Source organism: Lycium barbarum, chromosome 6 (assembly GCF_019175385.1).
Source record: "Lycium barbarum isolate Lr01 chromosome 6, ASM1917538v2, whole genome shotgun sequence".
Lineage (NCBI taxonomy): Eukaryota > Viridiplantae > Streptophyta > Magnoliopsida > Solanales > Solanaceae > Lycium > Lycium barbarum.
In genome coordinates, this window is record NC_083342.1 from 92,806,290 (window position 1) to 92,829,685 (window position 23,396).

At 40.5% G+C, this 23,396-nt stretch overlaps 1 protein-coding gene and 1 pseudogene across 1 annotated transcript; both read left to right on the plus strand.

Moving 5' to 3' along the window:
• Window positions 1-3,631: 3,631 nt before the first annotated feature.
• On the plus strand, window positions 3,632-16,297 carry LOC132644833 (indole-3-acetaldehyde oxidase-like; annotated as a pseudogene).
• Window positions 16,298-18,108: 1,811 nt separating this feature from the next.
• Window positions 18,109-19,290, plus strand: LOC132644208 (E3 ubiquitin ligase PQT3-like). Its single transcript, XM_060360783.1, has one exon. It carries the CDS (start codon window positions 18,109-18,111, stop codon window positions 19,288-19,290), a length of 1,182 nt encoding a protein of 393 aa, XP_060216766.1.
• Window positions 19,291-23,396: the final 4,106 nt, after the last annotated feature.

Consider the following 23,396-nt stretch of genomic DNA (forward strand, 5'->3'; position numbering starts at 1 on the left):
TCGTTCGTTTGATCTCCAATCCTTATGGAACCTTCTTGACACTTGTTTAACACCTTGTTAACAATCTAAGGATCATTATAACTCTTCTCCAAAACATCATTAAGCCATCATTAATTCGATACTCGTAAATCTTGCCCGACACACAACATATACCTTGCTTTCCTTAACAACTTTCGTCTCCTACCTCAAATGTCTTTGAAATCTTATTTAGAATCATCAAATGTTATTTCTTACTTATCAAAACATCGTATACGTCGTGCCCTTCGTTAGTCTATTCACTATACGTTAACGGGAAATTTTCAAGGTGTAACATTTGGAAACAAGATAAAACCCTAAATTTTAGGGGTCTTTTTTGTTTTTATGTCCCTTTACTTTCCTTTTATGTATTTACTTGTTGAACTTCTTTTGGTTTTTTAAATTAAACGAAATTAGTCACTAGGGACCCACCTAGTGACCTTTTTTTTGTTATTTTTTTTAGTTTCTAGAAACTCAAGCACTATATCAGGTTTATGTTGGGACCGAAATATTCAGGGCGTCATGCAGAAGCTAATAATATCAAACCTTAGCGGCGATAAGTCAGACAACTAAGAGAATATACTAAAAAGGCATAAGGTTTGGTCAATTGACTTACATATGAAAAGACTAAATAAGAAAGCATAAAACCTATTGGGAGAATAATCTCCCCCTAAACGAAACTCTAAAAGAACTACATTGTGGATGCTATTTTGTTGTAGTTGTGGGACGGATGTCTTCAATTTAAAAATGTCCAAAACTTTTTCAACAAGACAAGGAATAGCCGCCAAATATGGAAGAGCATTATATTTTCCTTTTAGAAAAAGTAAAAGCAATTATGGTAATACTTTGACTTTCCTTCAAGAGAAAAATAAAACTCAAATATGATAAGAGAATCAGGGCAAAACCCTAACAAATCTCCCCTTGGCTTGAATTTTCTGGCAGAATAAACTCTATCCTCCTTCTTCACATAATCTTTATATATCATTATTGCTTACCATGGTTAAAAGTTGATATAGTTTAAAACTTGGAGCCCTATGCGTTAAAAATAAGCACGAGTTAATAATATTGGAGCCCTGTGTTAAAAGTGAGCAGGGTTGAAATTGGAACTCATGCGTTAAAAGTAAGCATGGATTGAAAATTGGAGCCCAAGCATTAAAGTAAGCAAGGGTTGAAGGTTGGAGTCCTTGCATTAAAAAGTAAATATGGGTTGAAAATTATTTTTTCGTTTTTAAAGATGGAGCAGCAGGATTATTGAAAATGTGGTTGAAACTTTTCTCCACATGTAGTAGCTCGGCCTTTTTTCTTTTGACAAAAATCGTCAAATTGGTTTTAGTTTGATCCAAACCATCTTGAACCTGTCTTTAGCCTCGTTAAACCATTGGCTGAACCATTAACTCTAATGCCACTTGTTGGTGATCGATATAAGAGGGCGACATGTGGAAGTTAATAATTTCAAACCTTAGCGGTAATAAATCAGACAAATAAGAGAATATACTAAAAAGACATAATATTGATATGGTTTGGTCAATCGACTTACATATGATAGGACTAATAAGAAAGCATAGAAACTATTGGGAGAATAATCTCCCCTAAACAAAACTCTCTAAAGGACTATATTGTGGATGCTATTGTGTTGAAGTTGTGGGAAGTATGTTTTCAATTTATAAATGTCCAAAACATTTCCTACAAGACAAGGATTAGCCAAATATGGAAGATAATTATATTTTCTTTTTAGGAAAATTAAAAGCAATTATGGTAATACTTTGTCTTTCCTTCAAAAGAAAAGTAAAACTTAAATATGGCAAGAAAATCAAGGCAAAAACCCTAACCTTTTATATATACTAACAAAATCTCTAATCGTAGTCTGAAGGAATATTTGACAGCTCCTCTACCATTCCATGAAAAGACTATCATTGTAACTCTTTTCATCTGACTATATGATAAACATGCATACTTGTTACACACGAGTTGACATATGCATCAAAATAGCATTTAGCTGTTTATTGATCACTTCTCGGCCCTGTTTTGAATAAATTAAAGTTACTGCCATGAAATTTTAAATTCCATAAATGAAGTTTTATGACAATATTATGAAATTTCACCTGTGCTATTTAAAATTACCTGACAATAATTATTTTTCAATTACCCACCACCAGATGTGGAGCTATTCTTGTTCAAGGAAAGTCAATTGACACCACTTCATTACACTATATAGCTACGGTCAATTTTTTTTTCTCTCTATATACTATCTATATTGAATCCTTTAAAAAAAGTATAAATTATATTTTGACTCTCTTATAAACAGGGTTGCGATGCTACAACCTGGGATGACTTTGTGCAATGGAGTACCATGCATGCTCGGGTAAATCTCAGCCTCCCCAACTCTTCAAGATGGTGTTTGTTGAATGTACCTATGCCCTATCGATTGAAAGAAATCAAAGATTGTTTGAGAACAGGAGCAAGAATTGAGTATGTAGGTCATGTGATCACCATTCATATATAGGGCAGCATCATCCACCTTTTGTTCTTCAGCAACTTTGTATAAATTGAAAAATCTATTACATTTTCGAATCCATGTCGTACGGCTAGGTCAATCGAAGCTCGGTAGCTCCCATATGGGACTAGGATCATTCCCTTGTGGTGGTCTAGGTGGTCGAACTTCTGGAACAGGAATGGGAAGCAATCCACCTCCAATTCCTTGCACCTGCTCAGGTCCACGATTGGGTCTCTTATCCATCGTATTCAATCGTTCCAATAATTTCTCCAATGTGCCTTGTATACCAGTTTGAGTATCACGCAAAGCTTGTTGGCCATCTCACAACTCAATCATTAGCTCATCATGGTGAGCCAATTTCTCATCCATCAATTTTATCCTTTTTCCTTCCATCATGAGTTTGAGTAGATTAGGTTGCAGAATCAAAGGCTTTGAAACCAATCGTTATGAACTCAATCACACAAAACAGAATTTAACAGCTAAATGGAAATTACACGAGTACTTTTGGGACAATTTTCTGAATATTGATAAAATTGAATTGAGATTACAACTAACTAAGCTAATTATAGAAATGGAAGATAGATTGAACCTCCATGACAACTCAAATCTGCAGAAGAAGAAGTAGAAGAGAATTTGGGAAGAAGAAGAGAGAATTTGAGTGAAGAGAGAAGGAGAGAGAAAATTTGTGATACCGGAAATCCGCATGGTCCTCTCCACTTCATTTCTGTTAGATGTACTTAGCTAGCTTAATCTCAACCGTTGAGTACTATCTTTAAACCTGAAATGATCTAAGCCCTTTATTCTCTTGTCTTTTTTACTGTTTACTCCCTTCACTTCTTTTATTTGAATTAAGACCCCGTGGTCATGACAATTTGGGGGATTTTATTCAATTGGGGTAATTTTGTTAACTCTGGTGACAGTACGGTATAAATAGCCCAACTTATAATGAAAGGCAAACTTAGCTAATAAAAAAAAAATAGTGTGTTATTTTTTTACCCTTTTCGCTTAAATTAATACACAAAAAATGAAATGGATGAAAGTAATTATTTTCCTCAAAACACAAGCCTTACGTGGCAGTTGCTTAATGCTACTACCTCAGCAAAATATAATCTAGAATAGAAAAAAAGTACAAAAATTAACGGCCATCCCCTTCATATCCTCTTACCTTATAATCTTCTGAAAGTAATAGACTCCATGAAACCTCAGAGATCTTTATAATTTAATCAATCATGATATGCAAGAACATGTTTGTTGACCATATTGTGCATGTAGCATACACTTGTGTGTTAATAGCTAGTATTGAACACCCAATTCAATTCAAGATTCTTGCTTTCTCTTTCTGTTCTGATATTTTTTAGCTCAGAAAGTAGAAAAAGATAAGATTTTGATAAAGGGTATGTGTCAAGAATCTTGATTTTAAAGAGGCAGTTATATTAATGGAGGAAAGACAGAAAAAAGGGGGTTCATTGGTTTTTGCAGTTAATGGAGAGAGGTTTGAGTTGCCATGTATTGATCCTTCTACTACTTTGCTTCAGTTCTTGCGCTCTGAGACTTGTTTCAAGAGTCCTAAACTTGGTTGTGGGGAAGGTAATTCTTCGTTACTTTTACCACTCTGTTCCATGTATACTACTATATGATTTTTAATAACCGTAGAGGCCAAACCAGTTTAAGCACACCTCAACTTAATGGTTCTCAGCTGACCTGATGAGGGGTAGCTGGTACCAATGAAGTTAAGTCGAAGACCTCATGGTTCTCAGCTGACCTAGAGTATGCTTATTGTTGGTGCTAATACAGAAAGAATGTTAAAAAGCAGTGATTTAGTTAAATTGGTGTTCTTATGGAAAATCTTCTTCTGTGCTTTTTTCTTGGAAACTGATAACTTCTACTGTACTTTTCTTATTCACTAGTCATCCTGCAGAAAGTTTATGATAACTTACCTACTAGGAATTCCTTTGAAGGTTTTTGGCTCCTGTGCATAATTAAATTCACTCCCAAGTGTTTTGTGACCGCCAAAGGGCATTGTGGGACGGTAAGGGTTCTTTCATCTGTAACCAGAGGTCTCGGGTTCGAGTCTTGAGTATGGGTCCTCTTTAGCACAAAGGGCTATAACGGATTAGTCAGGCCATTGGATTTTGGATGCTTGAAGGTTTTCAGGCAATGAAATCTTTCATTTACATGAATCAGTTTCTCTTAAATTGTGGTTGCAAGCCTTTTATTTTCTTTTTTTCATATAAAGTAAATGGAGTTTTTAGTTTCATAGTAAGCTATTTTATGTAATTCATTCTCCTTTTTCTTTTGGTTAATTGGGAGTCAAAAACAATCAGTTCTCAAGACTCGAACCCGAGACGTAATGATCATTTTCCTTGTTTATTGACATAAGGCTATATGGAATCCTTATTGCTTTAAAGTCTTTTAGAGGGGTATCATCTCTTCACCTTCCATCTTAATCTGATTATGTATTTGTGTAACATGGGTTCAGAAAGAAGTTAACTTATTTTTATGCTTACAGGTGGTTGTGGGGCTTGTGTTGTTTTAGTATCGAAGTATGATCCGAAGCTTAAAAAGGTTGAAGATTTTAGCGTGAGTTCGTGCCTTACACTTCTTTGCAGTTTAAATGGTTGTTCAATTACTACAAGTGAAGGCCTTGGGAACACCAGAGACGGTTTCCACTCTATTCATGAAAGGTTTGCCGGTTTCCATGCTTCCCAATGCGGCTTTTGCACTCCTGGCATGTGTATGTCGTTTTTCTCCGCTCTTGTCAACGCCGATAAAGGAAACAAGCCGGATCCTCCACCGGGATTCTCTAAGCTTACTTCGTCCGAAGCTGAAAAGGCCATAGCAGGGAACCTTTGTCGGTGCACTGGATACCGGCCCATTGCTGATGCCTGCAAGACTTTTGCTGCTGATATTGATATAGAGGATTTGGGGTTCAATGCTTTTTGAAAAAACAGAGATTCCAAGGAAATGAAAGTAAGTAAATTACCTCCCTACGATCCAACCAAGAACTTTAATACATACCCCGAGTTCTTGAAAGGTGAATCAGCCACAAATTTGGACTCCTCAAGGTACCCTTGGTATAGTCCTGTTTCCATTGAGGAGCTACAGAAATTGTTGCACTCCAATGTGATGGAAAATGGTGCCAGCTTTAAACTAGTCGTTGGTAATACCGGAACAGGTTATTATAAGGAAACTCAGCGATATGATCATTACGTTGATCTCAGGTACGTTCCCGAACTCTCGATCATCAAAAGAGATAAGACAGGCATTGAAGTTGGAGCAACTGTGACTATCTCTAAACTCATTTTATTCTTGAAAGAGGAAAGTACAATCAATTACGGTTCATATGGGAAGTTGGTGTCCGATAAACTGGCTTACCACATGGAGAAGATTGCTTCGCCATTTGTTAGAAACTCTGCTAGTGTGGGAGGAAATTTGGTTATGGCACAGAAGAATGGTTTTCCTTCAGATATTGCTACATTGTTTCTCGGGCTTTGTGCTAATGTTAGCTTGATGACTGATCATGGACTTGAAAAGCTCACATGGGAGGAGTTATTATCGAGATCACCACTAGACTCGAGGACTGTCCTTTTAAGTGTTTCGATCCCATTTAAGAAAGATCGAAATTCTAAATTTTTGTTTGAAACCTATCGAGCTGCTCCACGACCTCATGGAAATGCATTGGCATATGTAAATGCTGTTTTCCAGGCTGATGTTTTTCTCTGCCAGAACGGTTTCCTGATAAACAATATTCGGTTGGCATTTGGTGCTTATGGCACAAAACATGCAGCAAGGGCAAAAAAGGTAGAGGAATATCTAACTGGGAAAATGTTAAACATACATGTTTTGTATGAAGCACTTAAATTAGTCAAACTAGCAGTTTTACCGGAAGATGGCACTTTACACCCTGCGTACAGATCAAGCTTGGCTGTCAGTTATGTTTTTGAGTTTCTTTATCCCTTCACTGATGGTGGTTTACTAAATGGAATTAATGACATCTCAGTCGAGGAAGTTTCCAAAATTAGTAATGATGGTTGCATCAATCCGGGGAGAAAGCAAACACTACTATCTTCTGCTAAGCAGGTTGTGGAATCAAGTACCGAGTACTATCCAGCAGGTGAACCGATGAAGAATGTCGGAGCTGCCATGCAAGCTGCTGGTTTGTTTTGCCTTTTGATATTTTATTTCATCTTGTTCTTCATACCCATTTTTCCAGCTTTGACACTAATGACTTTTTGAAATATAAGTCGTTATGAACAAAGTACACTTATCAAATGCCTAGGAGTACTACAATCATTAAGTTTCTAATTAATTCAGTCTAAAAAGGGGCAGCCCCGTGCACAAAGCATCCCGCGTTCATGCAGAATCCGGGAAGGGCCGCACCCCAATGGGCAAGGATTGTGATGTAGGAAGGCTACCCTAATGCAAGCATCGGGTGGCTGATTCCATGACTCAAACCTGTGACCTATTGGTCACACGGAGACAATTTCGCCATGGCTCCAAGGATCCCCTTCTAGTTAATTCAGTTAAACCATGCAAATTTTATCTTTGTCTAGATGAATGAATCATCTTATACATTCTCTTTATTTCCATTCTCTAACAACTGCTTATGATTTGTGTATTTTCTGTAAATGCAATTCAATAGAAATTTTACTTTGAGAGGGCGCAAAGTTTCTCATAAGAACCAGACTAAGCAACAAAAAATGACAAGAAATGTTTACGAAACTTTTTTCGCTGAAACCAAAGGAAAATTGCTTTAGATTCTGGTACTTAGGAGAAGCCTTATTTAGATGCTTGTGAACTTTAGAAATGTGGAAACTTGTCCCTTCCCAAGTCTTTTTGTTTCTTCAGGGATGCTGACATCCATTTTTATGATTGAGCTTTATATTCCTATGTTGTTCGGACTGATCAAAGTATCATCGGATGTGTGTCGTATCCTGCAAAATCTATGCATTTTTTGAGGATCCGACACGTCCCACGGGTGCGTAAACATTTTTGGAGGGTCCGAGCAACATAGTTATATTTTGTGAAACTAATATTTAAAGTGAAAATACACAACTAAAGAAACAACAAGTACCAGATAGAAAATCTATCTAGGAAATATGAGATTGAGGAAATAGTTTACTGTGTCTCAGCTCGGATAAAACTGTAGTCAAATAGAGTTACCATTCATTCGTCGCCTCTGGTACAACTATAGGCTGGTTGTTACCATTCTTTGGTCTTAATAGATATTCTTCAGAACTTGTATTTTGCTTATAAATTTCCTCATCAGTCTTTCTTCCTCATTGTCATTTATTTTCCATTTGAGACGATTCTTGAGCTTTTGTTTTGAAGTTCTTTTTCTCTGAAAATGGCTCAGTATTTTTCTAGACCAGTTGTTTTGGTCATTTCTTCTCCTTTGTTGCCCTCGTTGTCATGTATTCCTCCCGGCTCCCGCCATGATTTTATTTTTCTAACACACAATAGTTTTATCTGCATATTAGTTTTAAATGATAACTTTCCAAACTTCAAATGTGCTGGTTTATATACTATTTTCCAGGTGAAGCTATTTATGTAAATGACATTCTGTCACATTTTCCAGGTGAAGCTGTTTATGTAGATGACATTCCGTCACCGCCATACTGCCTGCATGGTGCATTTATTTACAGTACGAAACCATTAGCAGGTGTAAAAGGAATCCAGCTCAAGTCTAATCAATTAACAGATGGAGTCACCGCCATTATTACTTCTAAAGATATCCCAAGCGGAGGGGCAAATATAGGAGCTATTAGATTGTTTGACCCTGAGCCGTTATTTGCTGATGATCTTGCCCAATGTGCTGGCGACAGAATCGCAGTTGTAGTGAGCACTTAAAGCTTCCTTCTGCTGGAATTGTGTTCTATGATGCATTAATTTCTCATACACTTTAATCCAGAGGAATTTTGGTGGTTGAATGACACAGGTTGCTGACAGTCAGAGGTCTGCTGATGTGGCTGCAAGAACGGCCCTCGTTGAGTACGACACTGCAAGTATAGATTCACCCATTTTAACCGTTGAGGAAGCTGTTGAGAAATCTAGCTTTATCCAAATCCCGCCATTTTTATATCCAAAACAGATCGGTGATTTCTCAAAAGGGATGGCTGAAGCTGATCACAAGATTCTCTCCGCTGAGGTACTTTCGATTTCTCTACCGTTCACAATGGTTTCCCCGTATTGGATATATCTCTCTCTAACAGTTTAAGCTTTTAGATAAGATGGCCACACATTTCAACATGGTATTAGATCATGCAGATGTCCTAGGTTCGAATCTCACCGCCACCCATTATTAAAAAGAATTTCCACGTGCTTGGCTCATGTAAAAGAATCAAGCCCGTACGTGAAGGGGTATGTTGGAGATATATTTAAGTAAATAAAAGAGTTCGATGGTCACACACTTCAACATCCTGAATTCTGATTCCTGGATGGTGATCTAGCATGTCTATCTGTAGATGTATGCTAAAGGCCCGAATTACTTACTGATTGAATCTTTTAACAATAATTTCCAGGTAAGACTCGGTTCTGAGTACTATTTTTACATGGAGACACAGACTGCCCTTGCAATTCCAGATGAAGACAACTGCATGGTTGTTTATACTTCAAGCCAGAGCCCTGAGAACGCGCATCATGTGATCGCCACTTGTCTTGGTGTTCCTAAACACAATATCCGTGTAATCACAAGAAGGGTTGGAGGTGGCTTTGGGGGAAAAGGAGTCAGAGCAATGCCTGTGAGTATATAGACAAAAAAAATTAATGATGCAGAATTTACAATCTACATAATTATGTTTTGGAACATTATTAGCTTATCTTCTATAGTGCGTGTTTGTGAGATTCTCTGACTGTAATGTCAAAGTTTATGTATGATATTAGGTCTCCACAGCCTGTGCACTTGCAGCATACAAGTTAAGGCGACCTGTCAGGATATATGTCAACCGGAACAGTGACATGATAATGACAGGAGGAAGGCACCCGATGAAAGTAACATATAGTGTAGGATTCAAGTCGAGCGGAAAGATCACAGCATTACATCTTGATCTATTGATAAATGCTGGGATGTCGGAAGATATAAGCCCCATCCTACCATTAAATGTGATTAATGCACTAAAGAAATATGATTGGGGTGCCTTATCTTTCGATATAAGACTATGCAAGACGAATCTCACCAGAAAATCGGCTATGCGGGGCCCTGGGGAGGTGCAAGGCTCTTATATTGCTGAAGCTATACTAGAGCATGTATCGAGTTCACTGTCGATGGAGGTGGACTCGGTCAGAAATAAAAATGTTCATACATTTGAAAGCCTTAATTTATTCTATGATAACATTATATCAGTAGGAGAATATACATTGCCTAGTATCATGGATAAGTTGGCTGTGTCCTCGAGCTTTTTCCAACGAAGCAAGATGATCGAAAGGTTTAACCAGAAAAACACATGGAAGAAAAGGGGTATCTCTCGAGTTCCAGGTGTGTATCAAGCTACGCAACGACCGACCCCAGGAAAAGTCAGTATTCTGCAAGATGGATCAATTGTTGTGGAGGTTGGAGGGATTGAAATTGGCCAAGGGCTATGGACAAAGGTTAAGCAGATGACTGCCTATGCTCTTGGTTTAATCGAAAGTAGTTGGGCCGAAGACCTTGTGGAGAAAGTACGAGTCATACAAGCAGACACCTTAAGCATAGTGCAAGGGGGGATTACGGCCGGGAGCACTACATCGGAATCAAGCTGTGAAGCTGTTAGACTTTGCTGTAATGTCTTGGTTGAAAGACTGACTCCTCTGAAGAAACAGTTGCAGGAAAAAGATGTCTCTGTTGATTGGCCAACGCTGATTCTCCAGGTTTGTTTTCCCACTGTATTACACCTCCTCAATTTTTATTGAATATTTCAGCTAAATGAATCAGAAACTCAGCTTGGCTAAAACACAAATGCATAACTGGGGGAGGGCATTCAGATGAGATAGTCATGGTATTCTGGAGGGCCGATTCCACTGAGTTGCCTGCTTTGTTGGCTTATTACTGAGTATTGCGCGAGCTTTTAGGTGCAAATGGTCAACAACATCAATTTTTAAAAATATTTCCAGATAGTATCACTACACAGTATATTGGGAATTAGACTAGGAGCATAAAATAGAATTGTAGGATTAGACTACTTCAATTTTATTCAAATAGCCTAAATACCTTACTTTCCCTGTCATTGATCTTAATAACAGTACAAAGATGTCTTATCTACAATGGGAGTCTGTATACGGTAGAAACCGGATATGAGTCATATCCGGAGAAAATATGGATCGGAGGAAGAAAAGGGCCGGGAGTTCGCACGAGGGGCGTCACACCTTCCCGGATAAGCGCTTTAATCGAAGCTGAGCAGAGGCACCCTTTGGTCCGGTCTCTGTGCCACCGATGGTTCGGGGACTCTTCCCGAGGGTTCATCACCGTTGATCCGGACACCGTTTGCCCGTGTATCCGTTGGTCCGTTATGACCGTTGCTGAAGCGCACCAGTGGTGTCACGTCATGGTCGGCCACCAACTATGCGTGTGTCAGACGGCGCCGTCAGTCCAATCCCACCAAATTCGTGCAGGGGCTGTCCTTTTTTATTGTTATTTTATTAATTCATATTGTATGAGGCCCATGGGCTCACTGCTATAAATAGGGCATATCTACCTCCCTTATGGGGGTTGGGCTCTTCTTACTTTCCAAGAACATTTGTAACAAAGGAACTCTTGTATACTAATTCTTCCATCATTTAATTCGGCCAAGGACGCCTGTCATTGTGATTAGTGCATTTCATCTATCAAGTATCATACATTGCTCACTAACCTCTATATATCACTAACTTTCAAATATTTTGTTTTCTTTGTCTAGTACACATCAAGAACAAAACACATATCCTATACCCACCTATAAATTTAATTGATTACCCGAATTCGGGGTAAACAGTTTGGCGCCCACCGTAGGGCTAGGATAATAGTGGTCTTTGGCCTTGATTTCTACCATATTCATCAAAGCCAAAAACGTCTCTACCTATCTCTGTGAAAACAGTCCAAATGGCTGACGTCGAGCAATCCGGTCATGTCAATAATGCCGAGATCGTGGCGGAAAACGAAGGGAGCGGACTGCGGGCATTGCCGAACCCCGCTGATCCGAACCCCGTTGATTCGAGGGAAGGACTCAACCGGCAAAATACCGTAGATCAAGAGAACGCCGTCCCACCGGCAACCGACCCCCTAAACGCTCATCATTCCGTTACATTGTCCCGGGATCGGGGCCGAAGAGAACCGGACGCACCAAACGATGGCATTAACTTGCGATTAATTTTTGAAATGTTGCAGGAACAAAGGGCGGCAATCGCCGAGCAAGGATTAGCGATTGCCCAACTGCAGAGCGGAAAAGGTGAAGCTGGGTCTGAAAAGGCTAAGGGTACAGCGGAAATCGGAAGGAACGAGCCACGGGTGGTCGAGAGTAATGATTCTGGGGCCGGTTCCTCCACCGAGGTTCTGAAGATGCTCGAAACTTTGGCGCAGCGAGTGGATTCCGCCGAAAAGAGGGTCGAGACGTACAACTCTCGGGTGGATCAGATACCGGGGGCTCCACCTCTGCTAAAAGGGCCAAACTCAAAAAGGTATATTCAAAGGCCTTTTCCTCCGAGTGCGGCCCCCAAGTTGATCCCGAAGAGATTCAAGATGCCGGATATTCAGAAATACGACGGCACCACGGACCCGCATGAGCATGTGACCTCATACACCTGTGCTATAAAGGGCAACGATATGGAAGAAGATGAGATAGAGTCGGTATTGTTGAAAAAATTTGGAGAGACTCTATCGAAGGGGGCATTAACGTGGTACGACCATCTACCCGAGCATTCGATCACTTCTTTTGAAATGCTCGCCGACGCCTTCGTCAAAGCCCATGCCGGTGCCATAAAAGTGCAGGCCCGTAAGGCTGATATTTTCCGGATAACCCAAAGGGACGACGAGTTACTGCGGGCGTTCGTCACCCGATTCCAGAGGGAACGGATGGAACTCCCCCCGGTGCCAGAAGAGTGGGCCGCGCAGGCTTTCACAAAGGGCCTCAACATGCTAAGTTTGGTGGCTTCGGCCAAATTGAAAGAAAGTTTGCTAGAATACGAGGCCGTAACATGGGCCGACGTCCACAATCGGTATGAGTCAAAGATTCGGGTGGAGGATGATCAATTCAAGCTCCCACCGGTAAGGATCAAAGTATATAGAGGTTTCGAGGCACCAAGGAAGGGATACAAAACGAAGTCTGAATCATCGAAAGAAAGATTTCGGCCATATCCCCATTCGGAGAGACAAAATGTCAGGTCAGAAAAATTAATCGAGAGTCCAAACCATTTCTCTGGACGGGGCAGCAAGCGGGTTGAGCGCCCGTCGAACAGTCGGGTACTCTCGTTTAGGAGTGATGCCTGAAGTTCCGCCAGTAATAAGGTTCCGCCAAAAATTTCGGAGTACAACTTCAACGTTAGTACTTCGGGACTTGTCTCGGCTATTGGGCGTGTCCCCGATGTAAGATGGCCTAAACCGTTGAGGTCGGACCCGGGTCAGCTGGATCCGAGCGTAGTGTGTGAATATCACGGAACCCACGGTCATAGAACCGAGGATTGCCGCCAATTGAGAGATGAGGTAGCCCGGTTATTGAAATATGGCCACCTTCGAGATCTGCTGAGCGAGCGGGCCAAAAATCATTATAAGGAAAGAGAATCTTATCAAAGGCCCGAACCTGTCGAACCCCAACATACAATCAACATGATAGTGGGGGGGATTGACGCCCCTCGAGGGCCGGTAATGAAGCGGACGAAGATTTCTATTGCTCGTGAGAAGCGCACTCGAGGTCATTCGACCGAGGGATCTATCTTCTTTAATGATGAAGACGCGGAGGGCGTCATCCAACCCCACAATGATGCGTTGGTAATTTATGTACTTGTCTTTAAAACTAAGGTCAAACGTATTTTGGTTGACCCAGGTAGCTCGGCCAACATCATCCGATGGAGAGTGGTTGAACAGCTGGGACTGCTCAGTCAGATCGTACCAGTGGCCCGAGTGTTAAGCGGGTTCAATATGGCAAGTGAAACCACGAGGGGAGAGATCTCGTTGCCCGTAAACGTGGATGGCACCATTCAACAAACGATGTTCTATGTGATCGAAGGGGACACGAAAGTAGTTGGGCCGAAGACCTTGTGGAGAAAGTACGAGTCATACAAGCAGACACCTTAAGCATAGTGCAAGGGGGGATTACGGCCGGGAGCACTACATCGGAATCAAGCTGTGAAGCTGTTAGACTTTGCTGTAATGTCTTGGTTGAAAGACTGACTCCTCTGAAGAAACAGTTGCAGGAAAAAGATGTCTCTGTTGATTGGCCAACGCTGATTCTCCAGGTTTGTTTTCCCACTGTATTACACCTCCTCAATTTTTATTGAATATTTCAACTCCGCAAGTCACACTGTCACGATCAGTCACTTCTGCTTTTCTGGGCTTGTTTTTGCAGTCACAGTTAATTTTCACCAAAGATGCTAAATTTAAATTAGTGACAAGATAAAATACTGGAAAATACTAGTTGAAATCGGTTCCACCAATCACTATGAACTTTTTTATTGTTGAATTCAATTTGAAGACCACAACAAAGTGATTCACTTAAAGGAAATTAATTGCACGTAAGTAGCTTTGGAACCATATTGAACTAATCGCTTGCATGTAGCTTGGGAATGATTTGTTACTTTAAATCCATTAGCCACTCTTGCTCGTGTTAGATATCTGAGTTTGCAGTTCCTCCCACTCACCCCCTTCTTTTTGCAGGCACAAATGCAATCAGTAAACTTAGCAGCAAATTGTTATTATGTACCAGAATCTGGTTCCAAGAGTTATTTGAACTTCGGTGCTGCTGTCAGTGAGGTAAACTTGTTATTTCTGTTGCTTTTTCTGGTTCCGTCATCCATGTCTTGGTAAGCTTCCCTGCTTCAGTATGCTATTTCAAAGCGGACTCCCCATTCATTAGATAGAGATGATCACCAAGATTTCGCGATCCGCTGCCAATTTATTCAATTCCAAGAGCTCGGATGGAATCGGTATATTAATACTGATTCAATCCGATCTCTCTTATTGAGAATGCTTAGCCTTGAAGAGGACTCGGACCTCCATTCTCTTTAGCACAAGATTGTGAGTCACGCATGTCTACCATTTCACCATCAAGACATCCTGAAAGTGAATCGTATTCAATGATTATCAATTTTCAATATATCTGAATGAGTGCACAACACTTGGCCGGGAATTCTGATTGTGGACCATTTTGCAGCAGATATATCTTCTACAGCACCTTCATGTGGCTAAGTAACCTATAAAACTCTTTTTGCAGGTGGAGATTGATATTCTGACCGGAGAGACTACCATTTTGCAGTCGGATATTATTTATGACTGCGGGCAGAGCTTGAATCCAGCCGTTGATATGGGACAGGTTCTTCCCTTCGTCGTGGATTTTAGATTTTGTAATTAGAATTTCATTATATAATTGAGAGGTATATCATGCATTCAAGCTGTTATTCAAACTTCAGAACTATTTAATTCTTGATCACAAGATTGTTCTAAAAAGTGAATATTGTTTTTGTTTTTCCTTTTCCTTGCAGATTGAAGGGGCTTTCATTCAAGGAATCGGGTTTTTCATGAACGAAGAATATCTTACAAACGAAGATGGGTTAATGGTCTCAAATAGCACTTGGACGTACAAGATCCCGACGATTGACACCATACCTAGGAATTTCAATGTTCATGTGGTAAACAGTGGACATCACGAAAAGCGTGTTCTCTCGTCCAAAGGTAAAATTTATTCTTCATTTTCTTTCCCATCCCTACGGTCAAACAGGTTCCCCGAGTTCTTTGCTTGTTTGTTAATAACTGCGGATGTCATGGAAGGTTCTTATACTCATTCTTCACTTGGTTGTGCGGAAAAATATCGGAAACCTGTTTCAGATGATCCTTAAAAACTAGCCAGAGAAATAGAAGAGTGAATCTAGACACTGGTGGATCTAGAGTACACTATATGAGTTCACGCAAACCCAATAACTTTTGTCCAGACCCCTGTATATATATAAACAATTGATTGTGAATCTAGTTATTATTATTAACTTGAGGTCGCCGTAGCAATACATAGATTTCAAATCCTAGATCCGCTTTTGTACATACAAACTGTTGAATGTTAATATGAATACTTTTTGCAGCATCTGGTGAGCCACCGCTGCTTCTGGCAGCTACGGTCCATTGTGCAACACGAGCAGCCGTTAAAGCAGCACGTGAACAGCTCAAACTATGGGACAAGCTTGACGGGTCTGTTTCAGAATTCTATCTGGACATCCCTGCCATATTACCTGCTGTGAAGACACAGTGTGGCCTGGATTATGTGGAGAAATACTTGGAAATTTTGCTGGATCAGAAACCTAACGAAAGATGCATCAACATGTCTCAAATGATACTGAACTATGTTGCTCGGACTCTCCAAAAATGTTGCCGCACCCATGGCGGTTCCTCCAAAAACCATTTTTGAAGTGTCCGAGCAATATAGATATTGAATACTTGTTTTTCTTCAAATCTTCTTAACGAATTTGAACTGTTCTGTTTACAGGAAATGTGTGATTTAAAGTTTCGCTGTTACTCTTGTCTATATCAACCTCAGTGTAAACTTAGATTGTATAGCAGTAAAAATGATGTTGTATTGAAGTGAATTATAGATGATCAATCGAGAAATAAAAAGGATTGTGATGCAAGTGAAGAAGCTACATTGGGATATACTAATGAATTTTATTAAGAGTAAATTACGTGAAACATCCCTATATATTATGATGGGCACAGAGGTATCCCTTGTATTATAAAATCAAACACTAAATATCCATGTACTATGAGAACCCTGAAACCACTTAGATTGTTAATATCAGTGTAGAATGCACGGGAAATAAGTGTTTGATTTAATACAGGAGGTCTCTCCGTGACGGAATCATAATACAGGGATGTCTAATATAATTTACTATCTTTGTCAATTTCAAATTACTACTTCCTTCATTCAATGTTATGTGTCAAAGTTTGAATAAGCATGGAGTGTAAAAATAAAATAAAGACTTTTGAAACTCCTGGTCATAAATATTTTATAATACTTTGTGGCTATTACACTTTTGAAATTTGTAAGTAGTATATATAAAGAATTTCACAATATTTGCGTGGCCATAAAAATTTCTTATTAAGCGTAAAGAGGAAAGTTTAAGCTGAATTATTTTCAAATTTTAAAAATTATCATTTTTTAGTTGAATGAATTAGAAAGAAAATGTCACGTAAAGTGGAAAGGATGGGGTATTAAGTATTAGCATTGATATCTACACAGTACTGTTGTGCTGGGGTATTAAGTATTAGCATTGGTATCTACACAGTACTGTGATCCCTAGCCCTTCAAGTTGTTACTCCCTACATCCTAATTTATGCGGCCATTTTGCTACAAATTAAAATGAATTTCTCATGTTAGTAATTTCAATAATGGAAATTAAAACTCAAATATTTATGTTGAAAATAAAAGAGAAAAAATTAACTTCTAATTGCACGTGATACAAAAATATTCCCTTGGGTCTGTTTACTTGTCATATTAGTCTTTTCACACCTTTTAAAAAAACAAGGACAAGAAAACTTATTTCACTAGTGTATCCTTATTTATTCTTTGATCTTTCATCAGATTGGTTTTTTGTCCACTAAACGGTCACTCTATTTTATTCGCTACCATTTGTCTATTCCCAAGTGATCGACAATTTAATAAGTACTTCTAAAAGAAATTATTCGGAAACACATGAATAAAAAATTGCTGGTTAAGTAGTACTTATTCGATTTTCTTAGGTTGGAAATTATAGAAATTAGCTTCGGGGCCTAACACAAGTATAGTATGAATATGAAAATGAAAAAAAAAACAAGTCTCCATGCATATATGTGTTTGGGAAAAGAAAGTTTCCACTTCAAAACATTGCTTATGTATTCGTGAAAAAAAAAAAAGAAATTTGCCAAAATGACAAAAAGGTTTCCAAGTCAAACTTTCCATATTTGTTCGTGAAAGACAAGTTTCCTTAAAAAACTTGCGGTGAGCGGAAGAAATTAAATTACCAAGTTAATCTCCTTAGAAAACCTAAGAATTGATTAATGCTAATGAAATATTATTATACTCTTATGCTTTCCTATTCCTATTGGACATAAAATATGTTTCCTCATTTTTATAGGAAAATTTTCTGTTTTCCTATTTTGATAGGATAAGACGTAATTATTCCTCCTATTAAATAACTAAGAGCAGTTTAGAGACACTAATAAAATATTATTACACTCTTTTCATTCCCATTCCTATATGGACGTGAAAAGTTTCCTAATTTTCTTGGGGAAGTTTTATTTTTCCCACTTCGAGTGTTATTAGGAGTAAATAGTACATTATAAATAACTTTGCAGTTAAGAGGACTACAATTCTCAACAATCAACTTCCAAAAGCAAACAGTTAACTTCTCTTTCTGCGTGAGTAATATTAGGGCCTCTTTCTTATTATTCTTGTTTTCGTTTTCTAGCAAAAAGAATGGCAGTGTATTTCAAGTATAAAAGTGCTAAAGATTATGATTCAATTCCAATTCTCGATCAATTTATTTCTGTTGGGAATTTGAAACTAAAAGTATTTGAATCCAAGCGTTATGGTAGGGGTAAAGATTTTGACCTTCTTATTACCAACGCACAAACTAACCAGGATTATGTTGATCATGACACTTTGATTCCCAAAAATACAGGTGTTTTGATTCGTCGTGTTCCTGGACTACCTCGCTTGCCCATAGTAGTTACGGAGCCAAAGCAAGTGTGTGACGAGGAGGTGGATCATTCAGTAAAAGCAGAGTGTATTTCAGACAAATATTCTCAAGAGTTTGAATGCGACGATTTTGGGGATGATGTGTATGCAATTCCAAAGTCAATGCCAATTCAATCAGGTAATCCAGTTCCCACTAGTAGCATAAATGATGAGGTTACTAAGATCAAGAATTTAGTTCATACTCCAGAGTTCTCTAATGGCTGTGGTTTTGGTCGAGGTGGAATGGAATGGAAAAAGCCACCATCGGGGTATGTATGTCACCGGTGCAATATGCCTGGGCATTTCATTCAGCACTGCCCTACAAATGGTGACCCCAATTATGACATCAAGAAAGTGAAGTTGATGGCAACACCAAGTGCCATTAATGTTGGAGTTTTGAAGCCCAATAAGCCGTCGTCTACTTCTTCATCTTCTTCTTCTAAGCGCTCCTGTAGAGAGATACCACCGGAGCTTCATTGCCCATTGTGTAAAGGATTAATGAAAGATGCAGTTATAGCAAGCAAATGTTGTTTTAGTAGTTTCTGCAATAAGTGTATAAAGGATCATATTACTATATCTAACTCTGTTTGCGTATGTGGGGCTAGAAATATACTTGCTGATGCCCTCTTGCCTAACATGACTCTAAGGGTCACAATAAACAGAATCTTGGAGTCCCGCAGTAGCACTAGTTCAGAGCATGGGGTTAGTGCTCAAGCTATGGCGTCCGCACCCAATACCCCGGCATTAAAGACAGTAGAAGAGTGTCCACTAGCTGCTGAGGAAGCAGTAAATATGAAGAAAAGGAAGAAACCATGTGATGCTGCTGCTGTAAACATGCAATGGGGATTTGCACAATACATGAGTTATGGCATTAGTCAGAAAGATATTCATCATGTCTTTCCTAGTGTAGTCACTTGTTGAGGGGTCAAAAGAATGTATCACATTCTATAATGTATTTTAATTCAAATATTGTCTATCACTACTTCAGATTGTTTTTTTGTTTTTTTGGGGGATATATGGATCAACTACATAAATCCAGCAGTGACTTAAAAATCAGAAATTGTCTTAGAAATTGTGGAGGGTATTATATCATTCAGTTACGAATTTTTGGTTAGTCCACTCTGGGCATATGCCCTTCAAATCATTGAAATAATAATATTCTCAGTAGTTGACTATTCAAAATTTGTTTATTGTACTTTTATCATCTTAGCTTCGCTTTTTCTTGCTTTCCCTTATACTAGTAGGCATGCAATCAGGATAGGATTTGAGTATTTGGCCTCACCATCTGCTAATCATGTTTAGAAGTTCTGATGTTGAATAGATAAGAATGCTGCACTATTTGCTCAATGTGCAATGTTTACTAATCGACAAGTTTCTATGATAAAACTATGGACAAGCTTTTTGCATAATTGCCAAGTTTGCTAATATCTGCTAGAAGAGCAGAATAATTGGTAGTTCAAGTAAGCTAAATGAATCAGAAACTCAGCTTGGCTAAAACACAAATGCATAACTGGGGGAGGGCATTCAGATGAGATAGTCATGGTATTCTGGAGGGCCGATTCCACTGAGTTGCCTGCTTTGTTGGCTTATTACTGAGTATTGCGCGAGCTTTTAGGTGCAAATGGTCAACAACATCAATTTTTAAAAATATTTCCAGATAGTATCACTACACAGTATATTGGGAATTAGACTAGGAGCATAAAATAGAATTGTAGGATTAGACTACTTCAATTTTATTCAAATAGCCTAAATACCTTACTTTCCCTGTCATTGATCTTAATAACAGTACAAAGATGTCTTATCTACAATGGGAGTCTGTATACGGTAGAAACCGGATATGAGTCATATCCGGAGAAAATATGGATCGGGGGAAGAAAAGGGCCGGGAGTTCGCACGAGGGGCGTCACACCTTCCCGGATAAGCGCTTTAATCGAAGCTGAGCAGAGGCGCCCTTTGGTCCGGTCTCTGTGCCACCGATGGTTCGGGGACTCTTCCCGAGGGTTCATCACCGTTGATCCGGACACCGTTTGCCCGTGTATCCGTTGGTCCGTTATGACCGTTGCTGAAGCGCACCGGTGGTGTCACGTCATGGTCGGCCACCAACTATGCGTGTGTCAGACGGCGCCGTCAGTCCAATCCCACCAAATTCGTGCAGGGGCTGTCCTTTTTTATTGTTATTTTATTAATTCATATTGTATGAGGCCCATGGGCTCACTGCTATAAATAGGGCATATCTACCTCCCTTATGGGGGTTGGGCTCTTCTTACTTTCCAAGAACATTTGTAACAAAGGAACTCTTGTATACTAATTCTTCCATCATTTAATTCGGCCAAGGACGCCTGTCATTGTGATTAGTGCATTTCATCTATCAAGTATCATACATTGCTCACTAACCTCTATATATCACTAACTTTCAAATATTTTGTTTTCTTTGTCTAGTACACATCAAGAACAAAACACATATCCTATACCCACCTATAAATTTAATTGATTACCCGAATTCGGGGTAAACAGTTTGGCGCCCACCGTAGGGCTAGGATAATAGTGGTCTTTGGCCTTGATTTCTACCATATTCATCAAAGCCAAAAACGTCTCTACCTATCTCTGTGAAAACAGTCCAAATGGCTGACGTCGAGCAATCCGGTCATGTCAATAATGCCGAGATCGTGGCGGAAAACGAAGGGAGCGGACTGCGGGCATTGCCGAACCCCGCTGATCCGAACCCCGTTGATTCGAGGGAAGGACTCAACCGGCAAAATACCGTAGATCAAGAGAACGCCGTCCCACCGGCAACCGACCCCCTAAACGCTCATCATTCCGTTACATTGTCCCGGGATCGGGGCCGAAGAGAACCGGACGCACCAAACGATGGCATTAACTTGCGATTAATTTTTGAAATGTTGCAGGAACAAAGGGCGGCAATCGCCGAGCAAGGATTAGCGATTGCCCAACTGCAGAGCGGAAAAGGTGAAGCTGGGTCTGAAAAGGCTAAGGGTACAGCGGAAATCGGAAGGAACGAGCCACGGGTGGTCGAGAGTAATGATTCTGGGGCCGGTTCCTCCACCGAGGTTCTGAAGATGCTCGAAACTTTGGCGCAGCGAGTGGATTCCGCCGAAAAGAGGGTCGAGACGTACAACTCTCGGGTGGATCAGATACCGGGGGCTCCACCTCTGCTAAAAGGGCCAAACTCAAAAAGGTATATTCAAAGGCCTTTTCCTCCGAGTGCGGCCCCCAAGTTGATCCCGAAGAGATTCAAGATGCCGGATATTCAGAAATACGACGGCACCACGGACCCGCATGAGCATGTGACCTCATACACCTGTGCTATAAAGGGCAACGATATGGAAGAAGATGAGATAGAGTCGGTATTGTTGAAAAAATTTGGAGAGACTCTATCGAAGAGGGCATTAACGTGGTACGACCATCTACCCGAGCATTCGATCACTTCTTTTGAAATGCTCGCCGACGCCTTCGTCAAAGCCCATGCCGGTGCCATAAAAGTGCAGGCCCGTAAGGCTGATATTTTCCGGATAACCCAAAGGGACGACGAGTTACTGCGGGCGTTCGTCACCCGATTCCAGAGGGAACGGATGGAACTCCCCCCGGTGCCAGAAGAGTGGGCCGCGCAGGCTTTCACAAAGGGCCTCAACATGCTAAGTTTGGTGGCTTCGGCCAAATTGAAAGAAAGTTTGCTAGAATACGAGGCCGTAACATGGGCCGACGTCCACAATCGGTATGAGTCAAAGATTCGGGTGGAGGATGATCAATTCGAGCTCCCACCGGTAAGGATCAAAGTATATAGAGGTTTCGAGGCACCAAGGAAGGTATACAAAACGAAGTCTGAATCATCGAAAGAAAGATTTCGGCCATATCCCCATTCGGAGAGACAAAATGTCAGGTCAGAAAAATTAATCGAGAGTCCAAACCATTTCTCTGGACGGGGCAGCAAGCGGGTTGAGCGCCCGTCGAACAGTCGGGTACTCTCGTTTAGGAGCGATGCCTGAAGTTCCGCCAGTAATAAGGTTCCGCCAAAAATTTCGGAGTACAACTTCAACGTTAGTACTTCGGGACTTGTCTCGGCTATTGGGCGTGTCCCCGATGTAAGATGGCCTAAACCGTTGAGGTCGGACCCGGGTCAGCTGGATCCGAGCGTAGTGTGTGAATATCACGGAACCCACGGTCATAGAACCGAGGATTGCCGCCAATTGAGAGATGAGGTAGCCCGGTTATTGAAATATGGCCACCTTCGAGATCTGCTGAGCGAGCGGGCCAAAAATCATTATAAGGAAAGAGAATCTTATCAAAGGCCCGAACCTGTCGAACCCCAACATACAATCAACATGATAGTGGGGGGGATTGACGCCCCTCGAGGGCCGGTAATGAAGCGGACGAAGATTTCTATTGTTCGTGAGAAGCGCACTCGAGGTCATTCGACCGAGGGATCTATCTTCTTTAATGATGAAGACGCGGAGGGCGTCATCCAACCCCACAATGATGCGTTGGTAATTTATGTACTTGTCTTTAAAACTAAGGTCAAACGTATTTTGGTTGACCCAGGTAGCTCGGCCAACATCATCCGATGGAGAGTGGTTGAACAGCTGGGACTGCTCGGTCAGATCGTACCAGTGGCCCGAGTGTTAAGCGGGTTCAATATGGCAAGTGAAACCACGAGGGGAGAGATCTCGTTGCCCGTAAACGTGGATGGCACCATTCAACAAACGATGTTCTATGTGATCGAAGGGGACATGAAATATAACGCGTTATTGGGCAGACCTTGGATACATGGTATGAAGGCGGTTCCTTCAACACTGCATCAGTTGTTGAAATTCCCCACTCCGGAGGGGGTGAAAACCATCCCGGGCGAGCAGCCCGCAGCAAAGGAAATGTTCGTAGTAGATGAGGCGGCTTCCCGGCCCGAGAAGCCGGCTCAGGAAGAGAAGGGTACAACCGGAGGGGAGGTCCCCCAATAGCAACTAAAGTACACTGGACCGGGTCCAGTGCACGAGGAGGACGACTTCGGGATGCCT